The sequence below is a fragment of the Ictalurus punctatus genome, chromosome 23, assembly GCF_001660625.3.
Source record: "Ictalurus punctatus breed USDA103 chromosome 23, Coco_2.0, whole genome shotgun sequence".
Lineage (NCBI taxonomy): Eukaryota > Metazoa > Chordata > Actinopteri > Siluriformes > Ictaluridae > Ictalurus > Ictalurus punctatus.
In genome coordinates, this window is record NC_030438.2 from 15,876,875 (window position 1) to 15,899,025 (window position 22,151).

General features: G+C 37.4%; 2 protein-coding genes across 2 annotated transcripts; both read right to left on the reverse strand.

The window, feature by feature from the left end:
• Nucleotides 1-38: 38 nt before the first annotated feature.
• On the reverse strand, nucleotides 39-14,304 carry crot (carnitine O-octanoyltransferase). The gene is made up of 17 exons (XM_017453489.3): nucleotides 14,107-14,304; nucleotides 12,557-12,679; nucleotides 11,409-11,533; nucleotides 11,034-11,215; nucleotides 9,707-9,831; nucleotides 8,769-8,877; nucleotides 8,482-8,575; nucleotides 8,099-8,224; nucleotides 7,208-7,309; nucleotides 7,028-7,111; nucleotides 6,813-6,920; nucleotides 5,268-5,398; nucleotides 5,013-5,136; nucleotides 4,602-4,680; nucleotides 4,084-4,177; nucleotides 3,435-3,554; nucleotides 39-3,294 (listed from the first exon to the last, which is right to left on the reverse strand). Exons 2-17 carry the CDS (start codon nucleotides 12,669-12,671, stop codon nucleotides 3,174-3,176), a joined length of 1,839 nt encoding a protein of 612 aa, XP_017308978.1. The 5' UTR covers nucleotides 12,672-12,679; nucleotides 14,107-14,304; the 3' UTR covers nucleotides 39-3,173.
• Nucleotides 14,305-17,067: 2,763 nt separating this feature from the next.
• Nucleotides 17,068-21,324, reverse strand: acbd7 (acyl-CoA binding domain containing 7). Its single transcript, XM_017453453.3, has 4 exons — nucleotides 21,175-21,324; nucleotides 17,757-17,874; nucleotides 17,575-17,637; nucleotides 17,068-17,347 (listed from the first exon to the last, which is right to left on the reverse strand). Exons 1-4 carry the CDS (start codon nucleotides 21,181-21,183, stop codon nucleotides 17,274-17,276), a joined length of 264 nt encoding a protein of 87 aa, XP_017308942.1. The 5' UTR covers nucleotides 21,184-21,324; the 3' UTR covers nucleotides 17,068-17,273.
• Between the last annotated feature and the right edge of the window lie 827 nt (nucleotides 21,325-22,151).

Here is a 22,151-nt window from a genome sequence, read left to right on the forward strand (position 1 = left end):
ATATCCCAGCAACTGACATATACTCACATATATATATATATAATTCATTTACAGTTTTATTTTCAGTCTTTCCCATCCACAACCAGTACATTCATACAGAAAGCATTAATGTTTTACAAGGTCATGAAAAATTCCTGGCACAGTATTATGACTACATACCTCTACAATTCTTAAAGCATGAACATATTATTAAATTATACATAAGTGAATTATTTCAGTGCACACAGACAATCAATATAGTGTTATTGGAGTGATTACATTTGGGAATAATTGTTCTGAAAATATATTAGTACCTATAGCATAAGTGCTTAGTCCTCTCATTTTCACCCCAGTTTTGGTCACCTACCAATTCTCACCCACCATCCAGCTCTCCCTATCATACGACAGCTACCAAGCGAAGAGAGTGACTGCTAACGTTTCCTCCGAGACATGAAAACCCAGCCGCCATATCTTTTAAAACTACTGCCCTGAGTAGCAGTTTGAAAAAACAAAGCACTGTCCTCCCTCTTCCTCATACATGAGCTCACAGATGCACAGGCACAGATGACCGTGGCATCGTGATCTCCTAACGATATGGCGAACTCCACAGTTCCATCTTTCTTTAGCTTGAACATGTAATACTTGCTGATGCCCCTACTTTCATGCAGATGTGTCTTTTGAAACACGTTTTGAATGTTTGTTTCAAAGTCTTTTATACGGTAATAACAAAACAAACACTTTACTCCTGATCTATAATCAAAACACAGAGATATAGCACAGAAGAGTGAACATTTCACTTGTGATTCAAATTCAAATGAGCAAAACAGTATAATACACAGAAAACTAGTTACAGAAATGAAATGTAGTATGAATTATTGCATTGTTTCTGTTCATTTGCATTGATCTTTGCGTGGGGGTTTATCATGTATTCTATACCTTCAGTAGATATATATTAATAATAATAATAATAATAATAATAATAATAATAATAATAAAATAAACTTTATTTTATAGAGCGCCTTTAAAAGCAGTTTCTCAAAGCGCTGTGGACAAAATAAGCAGTACACAGAAAAAAAAACAACAAACAATAGATTAATAATAATAATAATAATAATAATAATAATAATAAAAGTAGACATCAGCAAGCAAATGCTAGTTTAAAAAAAATATGTCTTGAGTTGAACTTTAAATATGTCAAAGGTCTGAGCTTCCTTAAGTTCCAAAGGGTAGGAGCGCATATATATGCATATATATGCATATATATATATATATATATATATATATATATATATATATATATATATATATATATATATATATATATATACACACACAATGTTGTATTGCATTTTCTATGTAATCCTCTTCACCTTCTCTAAAGCAGCTGTGGAGGAGTTTAAAACAGTAAGGTAATGCCAAGGAATGAGTTGAACCCAAGTGCTGGCTTCATGATGGAACTGAACCATCTTGTTCTTTGTGCATTTCACATACACACAGGGAGAGACAGCACTTTTCAAATGAACACATTAGGTAATTAACAACCAATTAACCAGAGTGACTAATTTACACAGATGAGCAGTTGAGGGTTAAGGGTTAATTCACAGAAATTCACGAGCTTCAATCTTGTGAGCCAACAGAAACCAAATGGGTTGGACTGTGGTCTCTTTGTTCATTAAAATAATGGAAGATTATTAAGTAGTGTTCACATTGGACCTTTGCCTCCCTAATTTCATATTGTCTAAAGAAAATCTAGCCATCTCATCCACCGATATACATCATCATTTTAGCCAGAATTGTAAAACTTGTATAGCCCTAATATTAAGGTTGAAGATCAAGGATCCTACATGCATGTTGGAAATCCGGTAAATGACATTGCCATCAACTGAATTTACAGTGATTCAGCATTATAAGTAATTTCAATGCAGAACTAAGCAATTTTACTTATAATACAGCTTTGTATTTAAGCAATTCCGCTAATATACTAAACTCTGTCTACATTACTCTCTCATTTATGTTGGTAATCTATGATAAGAGCACTTGTACAAGTTGTACTACAAGTACTTGTACTTTTTAAAGCTATACATATTAAATCTTTTTTTTTTTTTTTTATATATCTGTAACATAGGCAGAGATTTATTAAAGCAACAGTAAACAAAAATTCCCAATTTAAAAGCTAGAATTTTTTTAAATGAAAGACTAAACCATCTGAATAATCCCTTAGTTCACGAGACTTCCACATAATGCTCATCACAAATGAAAGTTTTATCTCTAACAGAGAGGTGAGGTGTAAAACATCTAAAGGCAGAAATATGAAAGATTATCACAGGTGCCTCTGGTCAAACGAAACCTTTCACAAATGTTCTGCTAACCCTCTACTGTATAAATTATTACATTTACATCCAAAAATGTTTTTAAATGGGTTTTTATTACTTGAATTAGTTCAAGTAATAAAAATATCTTTAAAAATGTGGAAATAAAATTAGGGGGTGGGGTATCTGGTAAACTGTTACCGTATGGCAACAATGTGTAATGGTGGAAAGCATCATACAGTCAAAAATAATAAAATGTATGAGATGGCTTTTTTTTTTTTTTTTAAATGTCAGAGTTAAATCCATCCCTTTAATGCGATTAAAAAATTGTAGATCAGTTACTTGTTGCCATATGGCAACACCATGTAGTGAAGTGTAAAAAAAAAAAGTCATTCCTTAGTTAATTAGTAGGGGTGTAACTATCTGATGATTTGGATTGATGCGTTTATGTATAAAGCAATAATTGACATTAATCTATGCAACAATCAAAATAGATTTTTTTTTATCAAAAGGACAAACTGATGTGCAAAAATAATTCATATTTTTAAATTAATGTATAAACAATTAAAATGCCCATCAAAATGATTTCCCCAGAACTCTGCTACTTTTAAAATAGTCCTATTCTGTGCAATTATCAGTCGCTTAGGCCTACAACAGATTCTGAACAAAGTTGGTCACATATCGATTAAAGGCTACTAAATTTAATCATATCGCACCTTTGCGGATTCAAATATTGATTCGTTTACTTATGAATCTGAATCGTATTGTATCGCATGGAAGCCTGAGGTTCAGTTCAGCTAAAGGCACTTTAATCACTGCTAGCTTGTTTACGTACATAAAGTTGAACCTGTACTAAAAGGACTCCGTTTCCCAGACAGCTTTACTCTACAGATGGGACAGGGTCGTGACCCGCATGATGTCATGGAAGGAGGTGCACAAGTTCTGAAAGAACGTCTCAGCGTTTGTCTCGGGGCAGGATTTCCAGGCTGTACAGGAAGCAACAATCCTAAAATTGGAAGCAAAACAACCAGTGTGAATAACACTATTAATAATATCCAAACTGGTTCAACAAATGGATCATTTTTACTGCTGAGACCTAACAAATTTGCCTAAATAAAAGATGCACGTATACATTTCTGAGCTCACCTCTCGTCACGGATGCGGTAGAAGAAGCCATAGCCCTGGTGCACCATGGGAGCGACGGCCCCCAGAACAGTCGTGTAGCCGACAAGGCTGGAGGAAAGGATGAAATTCCCTCCTCCGCCGCTGCTCGGAGAAACAGAGAAAATCTTCGTTGTCATTCTGTCTTTATTCCTTATTGACCCTTTGTACATTTCCTCTTTAATCCATCTTGATATTAGAATAGTATTTACATCGTATTTAACCCTAAACTTTTACGTTTCTGTGGATTTTGGACCATTTGCTTTCAGAATAAAAACACACTGACAAGACTCTGCTTTGGTTACACTACCACTAAGATACAGTGCCAGAAAAACCTAGTTATTTCTACCACTAAACAGCGATATAAAAATCTGTACGTAGAATATATCCGGATGTCATAATGAAAATGCCACTGCGCAACATTACCACTTGCGCCAATGGTCAAAAATATACAATGTGCCAGTTTTTCCTTGTTCTTGCACCATAATCATAAAAATAGGGCCTGTATGAGTCCAGGTCTAAAACCTAAACACAATCGTAATTACAGTATATACTATTATAAAGTTACATATAATTGCATGTAATTTCAGTACAAATCTGCTGCAGTAGCATCGGAGTAAGAAATAAGAAAAACCTCTTAGCATAGAGAGGGTCTGAGTAAAGCTCAGGAACAGGAAGTCCTTCCTCCTTGGCGGTCAGGTACAGGCCCAAAAGATGTCTGTCAAAGCCTGAGTAATAAAAAAGAAAAGAACCGCATGAATTCTGTGATTAATATGCTAAAAACGTAAAGACTCAAGCTAATGTGGTTATGTAGTGAAAACTCCAAAATGCAGTTTAATTATTTGCACAATACTGGGTTACATGTGATGGAGTTTCACGTGCTGGGAGTTTCACGTGATGAGAGTTTCACGTGACCGTGTTCCACGTAATGGTGCATCACATGACAGTATTTCATGTGATGTACTTTCACGCGAGTCTTTCATGTTTTTGAGGTTCACATGATGGCATTGCACATAAATTTTTTTGTCAAAATGTATTTATTTATTAATTTTTTTAAGTGAATAAGTTCGTTTTACTGATCTTACCCCCATGTTCTTAAATAAAATAAAAAAAACTGAACTTTGAGAAAACCACTTTTTTCATGTTACATACCTTTTCCATTCTGAGCCTCATCCATCAGTTTGTTGTGTTTGTCGAAAGCACGAAGCAGCGCTTGTCTTTTCTCTTCAGTCTGTGAAGGAATACTCATTAAAAAATACTCAACTAAATCGGCCACTTTAAAGATTAAAGGTGCAGTCTGCGATGTTAAAGTGGTAACTATTAATATCACATATCTGGTATTACATGGTACCATAATACCATTGAAAAATATTATTAAAAATATTGCAATCCAATGGATCTCAGTAGATTTCTCATTTCCAGCCCTGAACTTATGCACATTCACAATATTGTAATTTCCCCACACAGGCATCGGAAGCCTTTGAGAAACGACAAACTGCTCCTTTAAGCTCTACAAGTTCAGATGTAGGTGCACGTGTGATGGTGTTGTTACAGACTGCTTACAGTTGTTGAGGGATTGAGCATGACTTTGCACCAGTGTATGGCTTCCACTGTGCACGGCCTCATAGTCTCCGTGCGGCCGTGATAAAAACGGCGTGTGGTGGCGGTCTCGTAACAGCTCCCGGGTCTGACAGAGAGACAAAGAATGAAAGAAAGAACATCACTTGGCATACCACCATTACTGCATCATGTGATGCATTAGATATCCTCATGCTGAGGAACCTAGAGCAGGATAGCATTGTAGTATCAGATGCTTACTTTCCATGTTGCCTGTAGTACGCTAGCTGCATGGCCAGCTGTACAAATGTGTCCGGGTGAAGTTTATTCTTCTTGATCGCTGCTTTACCAAAAGAGGTGAAGGCATAGCAGACGACCTGCAGATCCTGAGTCTGGAAATGAAACCATTGAAGTCTATTGAAGTCGTGGTTGGAAAAAGAAGGGTCAATGGGGGAATTTCGCCAGGACACCGGGGTTATACCCCTGCTCTATTTTTAATGATGACAGAGAGTCAGGACCTCGGTTTAACGTCTCATCCAAAAGACAGTTCTGTTTTTACAGTATAGTGTACCTGTCACTACACTGGGGAATTAGGCCCCACACAGACCACAGGGTGAGTGCCCCCTGCTGGACTCACTAATACCACTTCCAGCAGCAACCTTAGTTTTCCCCAGGAGGTCTCCCATCCAGGTACTGGCCAGGCTCAGCGCTGCTTAATTTCAGCGGGAAACCAGGCGAGAACTGCAGGGAGATATAGCTCTGGCCATAAACTACTATGAACCCACCATATGCATAAAATTTATGCTTCGATCTTTTGACCCTTTGTGTAATTTGTACTTTGGACAATGTTTGCTTAGTCAATATACTTCTAGTTTCTCCAACAAAAGGCACTCTTAGAAATCAGTGATCAAGAAAGTACTCCACATCCAGCTTCTTATGTTATGGATGTGTACGCAAAGCAGATTTGAATAAATTACCCACAATGCACATGGAATTTAAGGGGACATTTCACTTTCAGTGATAGCTTGTGTGAATCTACAGTCTGTGCTGAAAAGAATGTACTGTTGCGGCCAAAGATGCTCGATTTTGCTGCGGCGTTTATCAAAATTTGAGGTGCAATTTAAGATTTTGTGCTCTTTTTTTTTTTTTTTGCAGAAAACTACTTGAATTGGTGAAATTGCAATTGCACAAAACTGTCTTTCTTAGTGATGTTTGTTGGTAAATGCAACCTTTTAGCTGTACTCATGTTCAACACACAAGAATCGAAGGGGCTTTGGCTGAATGCGTGTTGTGATGACGTCACATGATGTATCTTGGCCCAAATCAGCAAGCTCCACCGAATATTGCGGCGTTTCCTTGATTTTGCGTTCAACGAAAATCGCTAAATCTTGGAGGGACTGTATATGACTGTTTGTGTTGGTGGTGTTCTTGGTTCTGGAATTTTTTTAAAGAATCTACACCAAATAAGATGATGTGCACGGCAAAAGTTACACGCTCGCCTCGCAGCTCCAAGATTGGGGGTTCACTTCCTGCCTTTGCCCCGTGCGGATGTTTGCATGTTCTCCCCGTGCGTCAGCGGTTTCCCCCTCTAGTCCAAATACATGCATGGTAGGCTGATTGGCATCTCTAAATTGTCCGTAGTGTGTGAATGGGTGTGTGAATGTGTGTGTGATTGTGCCCTGCAATGGGTTGGCAGACATGCCATACTGTGCTTACCCTTCAGTGATAGTTGTACATGCTAGGGGTTGTGTGTGTGTGTGTGTGTGTGTGTGTGTGTGTGTGTGTGTGTGTGTGTGTAAGACTCACACTTTTGCTATACTGCTCTTTAGCAAGTGTAATATCTCTTCTGACTTGTTCATCTACAGTGAACACAAGCTCTTCTGGATCAGGAAGATTTCGTACCACTTCTGGACCCTGCACACAACGGTCATGTTAACACACAACCATACACACACATACACAGCACACTCACACACACACACACACACACACACACACACACACACACTATGTCTCTTTACCTTCCATTTTCCACAGGCGGCCCTCAATTTTTGGTCGATGTAGTAACACAGCGACACCAAGACCATGGCGTCGTAGGGAGCGTGCTATAATAAACACATGAACAATAATCAAATATATGTAAGCACTTGGATGGAAGATGATCGTGATAATGAGAATGAAGATGATGAGGCTGGATTTACATCACAGTTTGAGGCAAAGGTGCCGTCGGCGAAGCAGATAAAGTTGTAGGATTTATCACCCCAGCGGATAGTGGCGTCTCCTGTCAGAGCCAACAGGGTCATCTATATAAAAAGAAAGAGAGGTTGCATTTTTTTTTTTTTAAATAAACAAAAAAAAAAAATCCTGAATCTTCTGGCTGGTACAAGGTTGTGACACTGGAGACTCCTTTCAAAAATGCTTAATAAACATCTCACAGAAAACGTTACCATATAAACAATTACAATTTTTTTTAAACCATGTTTATGTGGAGCACCTCCCATACACATCCCTGTGAATGAGCTGTTACTATAGAAACAATAATGTATTAAAATGAGCGCATTAATATAAACCTGGGATTTGCATTATCCTGTGATTTGGTGTTATCTCTTATGTGGTGTTATCAGTTCCTAGGGCTGGGCGATATGACAAAAATATCATTTCGCGATACTCGATATTTCTACGATACCCGATGCATATCACGATATACAATTTAGCTAACAAACTGTCCGCAAAGCAGTAGTAAAATAAACAAACAAACAAACAAACAAAAACATTCAACTGTCTTTGACGGTACTTTTCTTTAACGCCTACAATGCCTTGAATCAAAAACAACCGTTCCAGTACCATTTCATTTGTAATTATTAAAAACATTTACAAAAAAATACATCACCATACCAATGATAATATCAGAAAAGTGTATCTTGTAATCATTTATCACGATATCGATATTATAGTGATATATCGCCCAGCCCTATCTATTGCTATATTTTCTAATAACTGTGGCATTGTGCACAGTCAAAGGAGCTAAAGAGTTACGCTCAGCACAGCTGGTCAACGTGCATGATGTGTGTGTGTCTGTGTGTGTATGTTACCGAGGTGTAATTCTCAGGGGTGGAATATGGCTTGGCATCATCCAGTGTGATGACAAACAGCGAGCTCTGAATGGTCTCCAGTATGTTCTTATTGACAGGATCGATTGAGATCAGATGTTCTCGTGCCTGGAGAGGAACACAAAGTGAGGAACTGCAGTGTGTCTGAGGCGACAGTAAGTGATTCTCAGATTCTTCGATGCTGATTCAGCTCAGTGAGTCAGCTCAGTGAGTCAGCTCAGTGAGTCAGCTCAGTGAGTCAGCTCTGGTTCATTTAGTAAACACTATGTTGTAAGTATATTGTATGTTGAGTGTTCTATAATAAGACTATGGTATTTTATACAGTCAGTTGATTGTTTGAGATTTAGAGCAATCTCGGTTCTGACCTTAGCCCATTTCGTCCTCTCTTCACTGGTCAAAACAGCCACTCCGTCACCCCAGACCTCTCCATCACAGCTCTGTTTAATATAGGTCAGCTGCCTAAAACATCACACACACACACACCACTCAGAAGACAATCGTAATTATTCCTTATTCCTAACCCACTACACGCTTCATCCGAGATCAGCAACCTGGTCAAAAGGTGCATGTAAGCATCTCACAATAGCATTTTGGAGGCCTGGTCTGGATAAAATGATGTCATCGCAAGGCAAAACAAAGGAGAAAAACGCACCTCAGTAATTCAGGAGGAGTGAGGATGCGCCCATCATAGAGAGCGTCCAAAGTGAAGATTCGCCCACGACACATCACGATGATGTGAGAGGGACATGGGCCTTCGCTTTCTACAACACAGAGACCCACAGAGAACTGGTGAAATCAGATTAAATTCAAAAGTTACATCAATATACAAGCAGGGAAATTTGCACATATCTTTATTTGAGTACAAGTGTGTAGCTCGCGATTTAGAGTTGAAGTCATCTGCTACATTTATAGCTCTAATGCCTAATTTAACTCGTAATTTTATCAGTTCATAACTTTATAATTCAGTCCTTGAGATAAGTGATCTAAGTATCTCAGATTAAGATGCTCCTCCTCTAATCTCCACCATGGGAACTCGGGGCACAAGGCATGGGGACACCCTGGATGGGGCACCAACCCTCGCAAGGCACAATCACCCACACACACTCACACACACTGGACAATTTGGAAATGCCGATTAGCCTACAGCGCATGTCTTTGAACTGGAGGAGGAAACCGTAGTACCAGGAGGAAATCCCCAAAGCACGGGGAAAACATGTAAACTCCGCTCACACACAGCGGAGGCGGGATTTTGGCGAGCCGATTTGGTGTATCTGAAACGTACTAAACACTAAGCCACTGCACCCCTTCCTGGACTTTAACCACACAATACTAATAAGTAATTAATAAAGTCATATTTATGGCTTTAATACTGGTCTCCAAAGGCATTTCATAGTATTCAAAGTATTTACAGCTCAAAACACAAATAACAAACAGCAGCGCTGAACTTAATACACACTTGAGCCGATATTGCGCAAGAAAATTGTGCTTAAGTTCAATGCCTCCGTTGTGCTTAAATTCGACCCCGTATGAGTAAATTCTGAATAGAAAACACACACACACACACACACACACACACACACACACACACACCTGTCTTGAAGTAGTTGACAATGCTGTCTTTGTTAATCCCAGGTACTTTGCAGGTAGAGAAAAGCATGCGGAACTGATCCATGTCAAAGGCCAGGTTTCCTGATTTATGCACGGCCATCTTCTCCCTGAACAGGCACACACACCATAATAAACACTCAGCCAATACGTAATACAGAACAAAAGTATCTACATGATAACAGATTTAATTATTCGATCAATTTATTATTCTATCATAACATTGCGTCTCTGTTGCATCAGAAACTTCAGTGAACGTACGGATGCACTGAAATGATGAATCATGCCAGAAGTTGAAGGCTAATTTCTGGAAACACCGAGCCGAAGACTGAACACCACATCCCAAATTCATTGGCCATTATTTTTTATATCACTGCATTAATAATATAAAAAAGCAAAGCCACATTACTTTGATATTATTAACGTAGATTTGCAAATTAGTTTCATTTTACACACTCACACACACACGTATACATACACAACCCCAATTCCAAAAAAAGTTGGGGCACTGTGTAAAATGTAAATAAAAACAGAATGCAATGATTTGCAAATCTCATAAACCCATATGTTAATCACGATAGAACACAGAAACCATATCAAATGTTTAAACTGAGGACCAGTTGAATGAAAAAATAAGGTCATTGTGAATTTGATGGCCACAACACGTCTCAAAAAAGTTGGGACAGGGCCAACAAAAGGCTGGAAAAGTACGCGTTACTAAAAAGAAACAGCTGGAGGAACAATTTGCAACCAATTAGGTTTAATTGGCAACAGGTCAGTAACACGATTGGGTAGAAAAAGAGTATTTTAGGCAGGCAGAGTCTCTCAGAAGTAAACATTTGTTGTTTTGTCTACAATTAATGTGCTTTAGACAAAAATAATAAAATCAAAAGTCAAACTTTAACAAATATATATGCACATTTTTCCAAAAAGGTTTCAGAATTTTCATATTTCTGAATATGAATACAGTGGCAAGAAAAAGTATGTGAACTTTTCGGAATTTCATGGTTTTCTGCATAAATTTGTCATAAAATATGATCTGATCTTCATCTAAGTCAAGGATACTGACAAATATAATGTCCAAAATAATAACACAAAAAAATTCTGATCTTTCATGTAAAAAAAAGAAAAAAGTCTGAAGCCTACTTTATTCCGTCTTAATGAAAGGTGTATATTGAGGTTCATACAGTTTTAATCTAGTATTAGACTAGTATATCATGTCTTAATGAAAGTGAAAATTTAAGCAGAACCCCCCCCTGTATTTTCCTGATGATCTTATTTGCATTAAATGTGAGTAGTAAGTGATGCTTACGTTCGGATGAGGTCCCAGTACTGAAGTGTGAGCCACGTCGCAAAACTGGTCCTCTCCAACTGCGTCCCTTCACAAGCCGGCCAGCAGTGCTCCAGATATGGCCCTGGACCTCCGAAGTTCACATTAAGCTGAGACGGCATTCGAATTTCCAAATACGCCGTGTCCAACCACCATTCCTCCAGCTACACAAACAGCAGGAACGTTTCCAGTCATTCAGGTCACTGGAAATATCTCGTACAAACTCATGATTGGATTTAATTTAAAATCATTTTGTAGACATATCGGATTAACAGCAGAATATCAGGTCACGGTTAAGTCGTTCAACCGAACAAGAGAGGCAATGATTAAATGTAAATTCTGATTGATCAGTATTACCCAGTTGCGCCTGCTTTTGGCTCGTTGTAGGAGGCGTTGGTGAAGATGCTGCCCGATTCCCGAAGCAAAGCGTTTCACGATGGCTGCTGTGTTACGAAACTCATGCTCAGAAGCAAATGGTTTCACTGGAAAAAATAAAACAAAACGCAATGGGGGGGGCGGATCATGATTTGTGCATTTTAATTTTACGTAACAGCCATGCAATCTTCCCCATGGACTCCACGTGCAGCCGTCATTTTCCTCCAATGTTCATATTTTTATGAAAATAAACCTACTTTGATTATTTTTTTATTTTGATATTTTAATTCAAGTTTTGAAGTTCGATTAAAGCTAACTGAATTGACATCTTATAATCGAATGTGTGTGTAATTATTTGTAACTGAACTTTTAAATAACCGGCTGGACAAAATGTGCATTTTGGTGGCAAAGCGCATTTTAAATTCAACAAATTTAGATGAAAATTTATTAAGTCTACATCCAGGCACTGCGGAAAAGCCAACAAGGCCAGATTTACTCATTGTTTTATGAGTCAGGAATCGTGAGGGAGGCTAGAAAGAAACTGTTGCTCAGGAAGAGCCATATTCAAGCACGTGACTGAACCAGTCTGGCTCCGTTTTGTTTTGTTTGTTTCTTTCTTCGTGTGATGAGAGCAAGCTCAAGGTATTGGGGCAAGATTCAAAACACTATCTGTGGCACAAACGGCATTTAAATTTGCATGGAATTTAACATGCAAAAAATAACAAAATGAAAACTATTTTCAATACTCACCTTTAATACTCACCTACAGCCATTTTATAGCTGACTCTTTAAAATGGCTCTTTATCTACTCATCTATTATTTACAAAATCAAATTAAAAACTTTTGAATTGTTTTAGTGAAATGTTTTCTTAAAATAGACACGATGTTATATGATATATTATAGGAAGAAAATCAGTTTTGGTCAAAACCATATTTTTCATCATTTTTGGTTTTCTAGAATTCACCTGCAACATCACCCGATTGGTTTTCCCAGACCACCACAAAGTCCACACAAGGAAGCAAAACAATAAAACGCTCCAATGCAAGAAAAAAAAAACTCTTTAAAAACTGTGCTTTCAACACACAGACCAGAACCACTTAGCTCATCTCATCTCTCATCTCATTTCTACCTGCATCCAGGTACTTGTTGAGGCTTTCCTCCAGGGATGGCACAGGCAGGGGTGGCAGCGTGGACTGATACTGGAAAGTTCGCTCGGCCACGGATTCAAACGCATGATTATCCATTATTACACCTTTAATGCACAAAATAAATCAGTTGACATCCGTGCGTTCACTTACAAATACACAAAGTTTCAGAAAATAAACTTAAACTGAGCTGTCAAGCTTCATGTGAACAAGTCAACAGAATACACTAGATTAAAGAAACAGTTCAGCCATAAATTTCACATCATTTTTCCAGTAGCTCAAATGATCAGTCAAGGCATAATTAAGCTAATATACAAAGACCACTTAGATACATTCTTCATGATACTAAACAAGAGTTGAGAAACTCTCGAACAATCAGAATCAAGAATTCATCTGAGCTCTGTTATAACACAATGTAACTGATTTTGGAATATAAACAGTATTAAAGGGAATAAAAACATATTAGGAACAATACAAAAAATGATTGTATATTCACTGATCAGCCATAATATTTAAACCACTGACGGTGAAGTGAAGAACATTAATTTTCTTGTCACAGTAGCATCTGTCAAGGGGTGGGATATATTTGGCAGCAGGTGAACAGTCAGTTCTCGAAGTCGATGAGTTGGAAGCAGGAAAAATGGGCAAGCATAACGATCTGAGTGACTGTGACATGGGTCAAAAGTGACTCGGTCAGAGCGTCTCCAAAACACGTGCTGGACAAACAACTCTGATCCATGGAGATCCCACCTCAACTTACAGGACTTAAAGGATCTGCTGCTAACGTCTTATATAACAAGTGGGACCTATATTATATACCAATTATATACCAATATTAGGCAGGTGGTTTTAATTTACAATTTCTGTTGCTGTCACAAAGGTATCTGTGATTTTTTAAAACACTATAAGGAATACTTGTCTGCAAAATAAAAAACACCCCAAAACTCATTTTTAGGCAAAAAGCATAATAAATATTTTAAACATGCACTGCATGATAACTTGTCTATTATGGACAACTAAACAACTGGAAATTGGTTGAAATCCAAAGGACTTTATATATATATATATATATATATATATATATATATATATATATATATATATATATATATATATATATATATATGAAGTCCTTTGTGTGTGTGTATATATATATATATATATATATATATATATATATATATATATATAGATAGATAGATATAGATATAGATAGATAGATATAGATATAGATAGATAGATAGGTAGATAGATAGATAGAGTGCACTATAGGGTATTTCATATAGAGAATATACAGACAACCATTTAAGGTTGAACAGGGCTTAATCCCAAATGGCTTTGAACAAATATACAGCATTACATAAGGTGGATATTCAACAATTTTAAACAGAGAGTATAAAGTCATTAAAGAGTTAGTTTATACAGTGCTATACTATTGTGCTGTCCAATGCAATGTGTAATCCAAATCCAATATCCAGTCCAATTACACTGCTATTTTAACACTCTAGTTCAGCGTAAATAAACACTGCCTCACCTCAAAGTAAGATCTGCAAGGAGAAAATACAACATATAATCAAGATGCAAGAACTAAACAGCTGGTGCTGAATTCCAGATGTTGATGTTGTTGTTGTTGTTCTTGTTGTTCTTGTTATTACAGGATGGACGCAGACAGTGCAACGTTACCGCATCTTATGTGATTTCACTTCGATTCCGTGACCTTTCACCCAGTAGCCTGTAAACCGTTCAGGGAAGGTAATGAGGCAAAATGGCGGCCTGTGTCATGCGATTTCAAAATAAAAGTACCGAAGCTACATCATGGAGTAATGTCTTTCTCGCTTCTAATCATGTTTTCTTCAACCTGTACACTGCTTGTGTCATATACAGCCATGGTTCTCAGGCTCTTTAAAGTCAGATAAAATATATAAAAAAATCCTTCCTCAGGGATGTATTGACTACACATTTATTGTACCCGTGCTGAAAAAAACAATAGAAAGCTTCATATAATTTGTAATGGTTTCAATGGTTATAATGGGAACTGTATTGTTTTAATGGAAACTGTTATGTGTAATACTGGTAATTTGTTGCCTTCTATTGGTGTCATGTCATGTTTAGTGGATACCATTAAGGACCTATGTCCTTAATACGTCCTACTAGGTAATGGAAACCATTTGGTAATGGTTTTAATGGTTAATAGCTGATGGTTCGTAATGGTATTTGTAGTGGAAATCATTGGAATTGATGTGATGGTTTCTATAGTTTTTTTCCCCCCCAGCAAGTACAAACATAATCCAGTTAATCAAATATTATGGACATTATTTAAATAATATCTAAGTATTTATTGGCATCAGATAGGCTTTTTTTTTTTTTTTTTTTTAAAAACAACTTTCCTTTCATATATCAATTTATTTTATTTTTAAAATAAAACTGTCATTAGATTCCAGTTGACATTGTTTATAGGTATATTAACCTTGATCATGGTGGGTCGTGATTTCTACTACTGTAACAAAAGGTTAAAAAATAGTATCACAGATGCCCCGATTATGATTACTTTCAGAACCATGCATATAGAGAACTACTGTTGTAAAAATGATTGTTGCCTGTTTTTTTTTCTTCTTTTTTTTCCATCTTGCAACTACAAATGTTGTCAGGATTATTCGGTTGTATACATCACTTCGAAGCAGACCCTCCAATGGAGTCCCTCAGGGATTGGTGCACATGCATCTCTCTGGATGATGTAATATCTTGACATGATTTCTCCTACTATAGTCATGGTGATGACACCAAACACATGTTTTCCTTTCCACTATCAGATCCTAGCATCTCATTACAGATGAGCTCATCACCCAGCAGGACTGAGATGCAGTATATTCCTAAAAATGCATTAGCATGGCTGTCTCATTGAAAACTCACTGATCAATCCATGCCCAACCTCGGTATAGTCTTCTCAACACATATCTGCATATTGACCATGCAGATTTGATAGCAAGATGGTTTAACCATTTTTCACTGTGATTGTTCAGTCTGTTGTCATTTTGTGTGTAAATAAAAAAAATTGTAACAATGAAGCCCACATTCATAAAACAATGTGTTTAGAATTCTTTATAAGTTGGTAAATATTCTTTGTAAACCTTTTTACAAACCTTAATAATGGCTCATAACCCAGGTATTAAACTTATATTGGTTGAGCATCTATTTTGGGTGGCTATCTTAGCCTGCTATGGTGGTTTGGCAGGGGCAATGGTTGTTTTAGTGGTTAAGGTTCTGAATTACTGATCAGAAGGTCAGGGGTTCAAGCCCCAGCACTGCCAAGCTGCCACCGTTGGGCCCTTGAGCAAGGCCCTTAACCCTCTCTGCTCCAGGGGTGCTGACCCTGTGCTCTGACCCCAGCTTCCTAACATGTTGGGGTATGTGAAAAAAAGAATTTCACTGTGCTGTAATATGTGATTAATAAAGACTTGTTATCATTATACATAACATTGGCCCAAAGTTGGCAAAAGGAGCACTTTTAATAACAACCATACCAAAGTTGGCACAATGCTGGTCCAACGTTGGCAAAAGGAGCACTTTTCATAACAATCATGCCAATGGTGGGCCAAAGTGACCTTAAAGGTGGCTGAAAATATATTGGCCCTGGTGGCCCAATGGACAAGTTGCACAACCTTTACTAATAATGACATGCATAATTATAAAGCAGCTAGAATATTTATTAACATAAAAGAACAGCATAAATGTCATCATTAGATGCCTCAAGTAAAATCCATCAATCGATCCATCCACCCATTTCCCATCCTGCTTACCCTACAGAGGGTCACAGGGGATCCTGGAGCCTCTCAGGTAGTCAGTAATATATGAAATTACTTCTGAGTCACCATGGTAATATAGTAGATGATTTCTCTAATTGAGCAAATGCCGGAGTCTTCCTTTTTAAATTTGGCAAGCTCTAAACTATTAAATGCTAGCCAGTGGAGAATGAAAACTCCGTCCAAATGTCCTGATCAATATCCTGACTCTGGAAACGCACTTGAGTTTCTGAAGCAAATTTATTACAAATAAAAAGAAATCTAAAATAGATGTATTTTTATTCAACATCTAGTCTTTCCATAAGACTGTAAATAACAAATTTACTATTCGGAACGTGTCGACATGTGAGGACTTGGCTCAGCTCTTGCTGTGATGAACAAAGTGCTCCTTGTTTTGTAACCAGCGTGCACATTGAGCACCGATGCTGCTCTTCAGACTGGAATACTGATTAAGTGTTTTCCATAACTAGGTACTATTTCTGAAGGGTAGTACTGAGCTCCTATGCAGAGGTGCTAACATTGCTAAGAAGAAAATCCAGAGATCCAATTTTATCACAAAATGATATGTGATATGATGATATGTATGATCATGGTTTTTTTTTTTAGACGTACGACAAGCAACAGTAAGAAAATGCTGGGGGCTGCCTATGAAGGACAATTTGAATTATTATTCAAAGAACCACAAATCACAACAATGTTTTTAATGTACCTGTTATTTTATAAAGCATGCAAAAACAAGATTATCCTTACAGTAATGATTACACTGTTAAGACTCAGAAACACAACAGCTAATCAGCGTAACATTAACCACAACAGTTAAAAAGATTTAATCTAGTTGTGCAAGTATCACCTCCACTATTTTTGGGCTCACATGCAAGTCTATTCCAGTGATTAAAATGAATCACATTCCATATTTATTGATGACTTCCTTGGCCATGGTGATGTAGGCAGTCATGGCATCTTCTGTAGACATGCCTGTAAAATAAAAAGGTGAAGGCTTGAACATTACAGAGCAAATTACACAGCCTAAAGGATCAGCCATGACGACCATTTTTCAAAGCAGTCATGCAGTAGGGTAAGTAGATGCTATAAACCAAGTGTAAAATTCCTCTGAACATTGTCAGAATTGCAGCCAAATGATTAATAAGAAGCTAAATGAACGTGTTACAATTTTTACAAAGTGCATTGCAGGAATTCAGTACCTTTCCTGGAATTCCAAGCATCCCATTTTGCTTTTCCTTTCACATCCAACATTCCTGGTGCATCTGCATTAAAAAGACACTTTCTTCTATTTTTAGGATTTTTTTTTTTTTTTTTTAAGATATAAGGCTGATATACAGTATAACGGATCAGATTTAAAGTACTGATGCTTAACTGTCATTACCGATATTAATGTCCCCAGCAATAACCTGCTTGTAGAGGCCATACAGATCCAGAAGCTCCTGGTCAGATGGCCGGCTTTTCACCTGTTTTACATCTGCTGCAATCTTGTCAAACTCTGCCTGGAAAAAACCCCAAGTATATATATTTTATATATATACACATACACACATACATACATACACATATACATATACATACATACATATATATATATATATATATATATATATATATATATATATATATATATGTTAAATATATATATATACATATGTTAAATATATATATATATATATAACATATATATATGTTAAATAAATATATATATATATATATGTTAAATATATATATATATATATATATATATATATATATATATATATATATATATATATATATTCTCACTACCAACTACTCCTGGCTTCATTATGCTTTCTGAAGGCATGTGAGTTGTATTAATGTGAAAAAAAAGAAGAAAAAAAGAAAAGAAAAAGCATGTTAATGAATGCCCTTACATTGTTCTTTAGTTAAATCTGTTAGTTAAATGCACACTGGGTAAACTAATCCAGCCTATGAATATCTGACCTATTTTCTCCATGAATTTGGTCCCACTAAGCCCGCTATTAATCAGTGGTCATTATTCCTCTACTCGAGACAGCCTATTGTTCAGCTAACAACTAACAAATGGCTGTGCATGCCAATGGAAACTCCCCTTGTAACCACACAATCATGCAGTGAATTACAAAGAAGCACGAACCCACCGACCTCCAAGTCCAACTTAAAGGGGAAGATCAAACTGGATTGCATCGCTCAGGTTCAGTCCTGGGAACTCATCACCGTACACTTCATGTTGTCCCTATTTCATGCTAGGTGTTTGCGACTTTTCATGTTTACTAAACGACCAGTAATTTTTTTTAAAATAGTAGTTGATTAGTCGTCTTTTCCATAGATATGGCAAAAACTGATCCATGATATTTTTGTCTATTGGCTAATGGTTAGAAGGTTATATTATTAGTGCAGGTAAATGCTGATAACCAACAGCAAAGAACAAACCATTAACATTTAACATCCATACACAGGCTACAAATTACATTTCCAGCTTCAACGCTTTCTTAAGACAATGCTGTTAATGATGAATAAATAATAAAGCTATGAAATAGCTTTTACGCAACATACACAGTCTGATAATAATCTCTCCCTCTCTTTACCTCCCTCTCCCTCTGTCAAGCCACACATGATTTTATGGAGATGCCAGTGATCCTGACCCTTTCTGCTCTCCGGACCTGTCTGATCCATCCTGATGCCCTACCTCTGGATGGAGCTCTCATCAACTGGAGGCTACAGCCTGGAGATTGCTTTGGATGGTGCTGCTTGAAGTACCATGAAATGGTTTTTGGTCTCAATTCCACATGGACATTCTCGCTGTGGTTGCTGGGACTACGGTTGCTACTATGCCCTTGGGACTGCAATTACAACACGCAGTTTTCCACTCAGGTCTCCTTTAGTGAACAGTGCACTAGTTAACAAACAAACTTCATGTAAAAACCATAATGAACTTTCCTTTACTTTCACACTATCCGTTGTTACCCAGATGAGGACGAGTTCCCTTCTGAGTCTGGTTCCTCTCAAGGTTTCTTCCTCATATCATCTTAAGGAGTTTTTCCTCGCCACCGGCTCGCTCAATAGGGATAAATCCACACACTTAAAATCTGTATCCTGTGTTTATACATTTCTGTAAAGCTGCTTTGAGACAATGTCCATCGTTAAAGGCGCTATACAAATCAAATTGAATTGAAATAAGTTGATTTAAAAAATAAATCTGTGTATCATATTGGACGCTTTGAGGATTTCTTAAAATGCACTCGTACTGCACAGCGTGGAAGCTCATGTCCATCAACAGAGCCCTCCTTACAGCACCACCCTTCTTTACATGGAGGAGCATCTTTACAGGTTTTTACAGTTTGTGATATTGTTCCATTAAATCAAAAGAAAATAAAAAGACTTTGCCCACTGCAGTCATTCCCAATTTGTGGTTGACTGTAGAATTAGTTTGATCTACTTTGAAATATTTTCAGATTAACAAAGTAATTGGATTGTTGTTGTTTTTTCCACCACCCTGACTAATTGACATTCCAACAGTGGTGACTTGTGAATGTAGTAGTTGACTGGTTGGCTAGTCTACGCAACTCCTACATCATAATTGTTCCAGCTTCTCAGAATCTTTGTGTTTAGCCCAGTTTGGACATCCAGCCACTCAGGTGCTTGTTCACTCTTTTGACATCTTGAGATTGGACTACTGTAACTCTCTCCTGGCAGATCTCCTGTGCACCATCTGACGTTGGCACTGATCCAGAATGCACTTGAACTTGTTTTCAACCTAGCCAAGTTCCCTCACCGCACTGCGGCGTACCCTCCACTGGCTTCCTGTAGAAATCCATGACAGATTTAAACACTGATGCTTGCCTACAAAGCCAAAAAGTAACCAGGTCCCACCTTCCTTAATCACACCCAGCTCCCTTTGTGCCTCAGGTAGACGCTCATAAAGACTCGTCTCTGTCCTGGCACTCTAGTGATGGAATGAACCATCCCCGGATGTCCGAACAGCTGTCATAGTCCGTCTTCGATCAAAGACTCATAACCCACCTCTTCATCGAGCACTTGAATGAACACTTTTACAGTACTTTTAGTCCCTGACCTAGTGAACTAGTATGAGGACATGTTCTTAGTAGTTTTTTCCTCTGTCTCCTTGTCCCCCATGAGTCATGATGATGCAAACGGACAAAAACATAAACATCGTACGAGCTCATATAACACTGGAATAAAGTCGGTTTGTCGTTGGACGTTCGATATTCGCAGAAATGCAGAAATTAAGGGACCGTCTCTAAAGTTACACATGACATTGTTAAACACGTTTCTAACTTCAATAGCATTTGAAGGGAATGACTTACAGTCATATAACCAACTGTAAAGTGTTCATCTAGGTGTCAGCAATGACGCACACCTTTTAGATTTTTTATATTTATTAAAATAAACTATTAAATCATATATAAATATCGCCATGCATTTTATTACTGACTGTAAGTCATTCCCTTCAAATGCTTTTGAAGTTAGAAACGTGTTTAACAAATGTCCGATGTAACTTTAGAGACGGTCCCTTAATTTCAGCATATCTACGAATATCGAACGTCCAACGTCAAACCAACTTTATTCCAGTTTATATAACATCCAGCTTCTTGCAACATCCTGATCCTGCTATTTTGTAAGACGTATTAAAACTTCCTGCAATAAATGACCGCAGAACAGCACCTGCAGCACGATAACATTATAGGAAGAGAGAAAAAAACATTCTATGCGAATGTTTATTGTTACAGAACGATATAAATGCATTCTGCACGATATTACAAAGCATGAGAGCTCACCTGCAGCATTTTCTCAGTCAGGTGCGTTTATTGCTCTGTGCGCGCGCAGATCTGATGATGAATTATAAAGTGCGCTTGAGCTGAGCTGCAGCGAGCCAGAGTGGGAGCGAGCGAGCGAGCGAGCGCTGATTGGCTGAGGAAAAAAAAAACCGCAGCGCGTTCAATAGCGCAGTAGTCAGTCAGCATTTCAAAATAAAAGTTAGGTAACGCGCATGGACATGATCCAACACATGTACACGAGTGCGCTAAGATGTACAACTTTTATGAATAAACACACAATTTGTACATCTTAGCGCACTCATTCACATGTGCTAAATCACACACACACACACACACACACACACATATACATATATATATATATATATATATATATATATATATATATATATATATATATATATATATAAATAATGTGTGTGTGTGTGTCGGAAATAGTCTAATCAACACATTAAGATAACTAATACAAAATGTTAAAAGAAAATCAAATGATAAAAGGATAAGTCTCAGTGGTTTTTGCACCATTCTATGTAAACTCTAGAGACTGTTGTGTGTGAAAATCTCAGCAGTTTATGAAAAACTCAAACCAGCCCATCTGGCACCAACAATCATGCTGCGGTCAAAATCACAGAGATCACATTTTTCACCCTACTGATGTTTGATGTGAACGTTAACTGAAGCTCTGGATCTTATGCATTGTGCGTGGACAGTGAGCGTAGAATACAGTGAGTGTAGAATCACGATAAATAAAGTTCTTCAGTGTCCTATTCATCAGCTACCTAGTGTGTGAATGTGTGTAAAAATAAATAAATAAATAAATAAATAAAATCTTTTCTAGCCAGGTACCCCTTTAAACTCAGCACAGATTTATTGTGTGAACATAATCCACCAATTCCTGACCGTGAACTTTCCACCGACAGAACACTTTAGGTCCAAGTTTACAGTCTTGTATTTGAGTTATTGAGGTTTGGAATAAA

Coding starts and splice junctions, on each gene's coding strand:
- acbd7 (XM_017453453.3), bottom strand. Junction 17,638..17,756: donor TGCTGGGGACATTAATATCG/GTAATGACAGTT, acceptor TTTTTAATGCAG/ATGCACCAGGAATGTTGGAT. Junction 17,348..17,574: donor TGCTTGGAATTCCAGGAAAG/GTACTGAATTCC, acceptor TTTATTTTACAG/GCATGTCTACAGAAGATGCC.
- crot (XM_017453489.3), bottom strand. CDS start 12,671: ATGGATAATCATGCGTTTGAATCCGTGGCCGAGCGAACTTTCCAGTAT. Junction 6,921..7,027: donor CCGCCTGTGGAAAATGGAAG/GTAAAGAGACAT, acceptor CGTTGTGTGCAG/GGTCCAGAAGTGGTACGAAA. Junction 4,178..4,601: donor TGAGGCTCAGAATGGAAAAG/GTATGTAACATG, acceptor TTTATTACTCAG/GCTTTGACAGACATCTTTTG.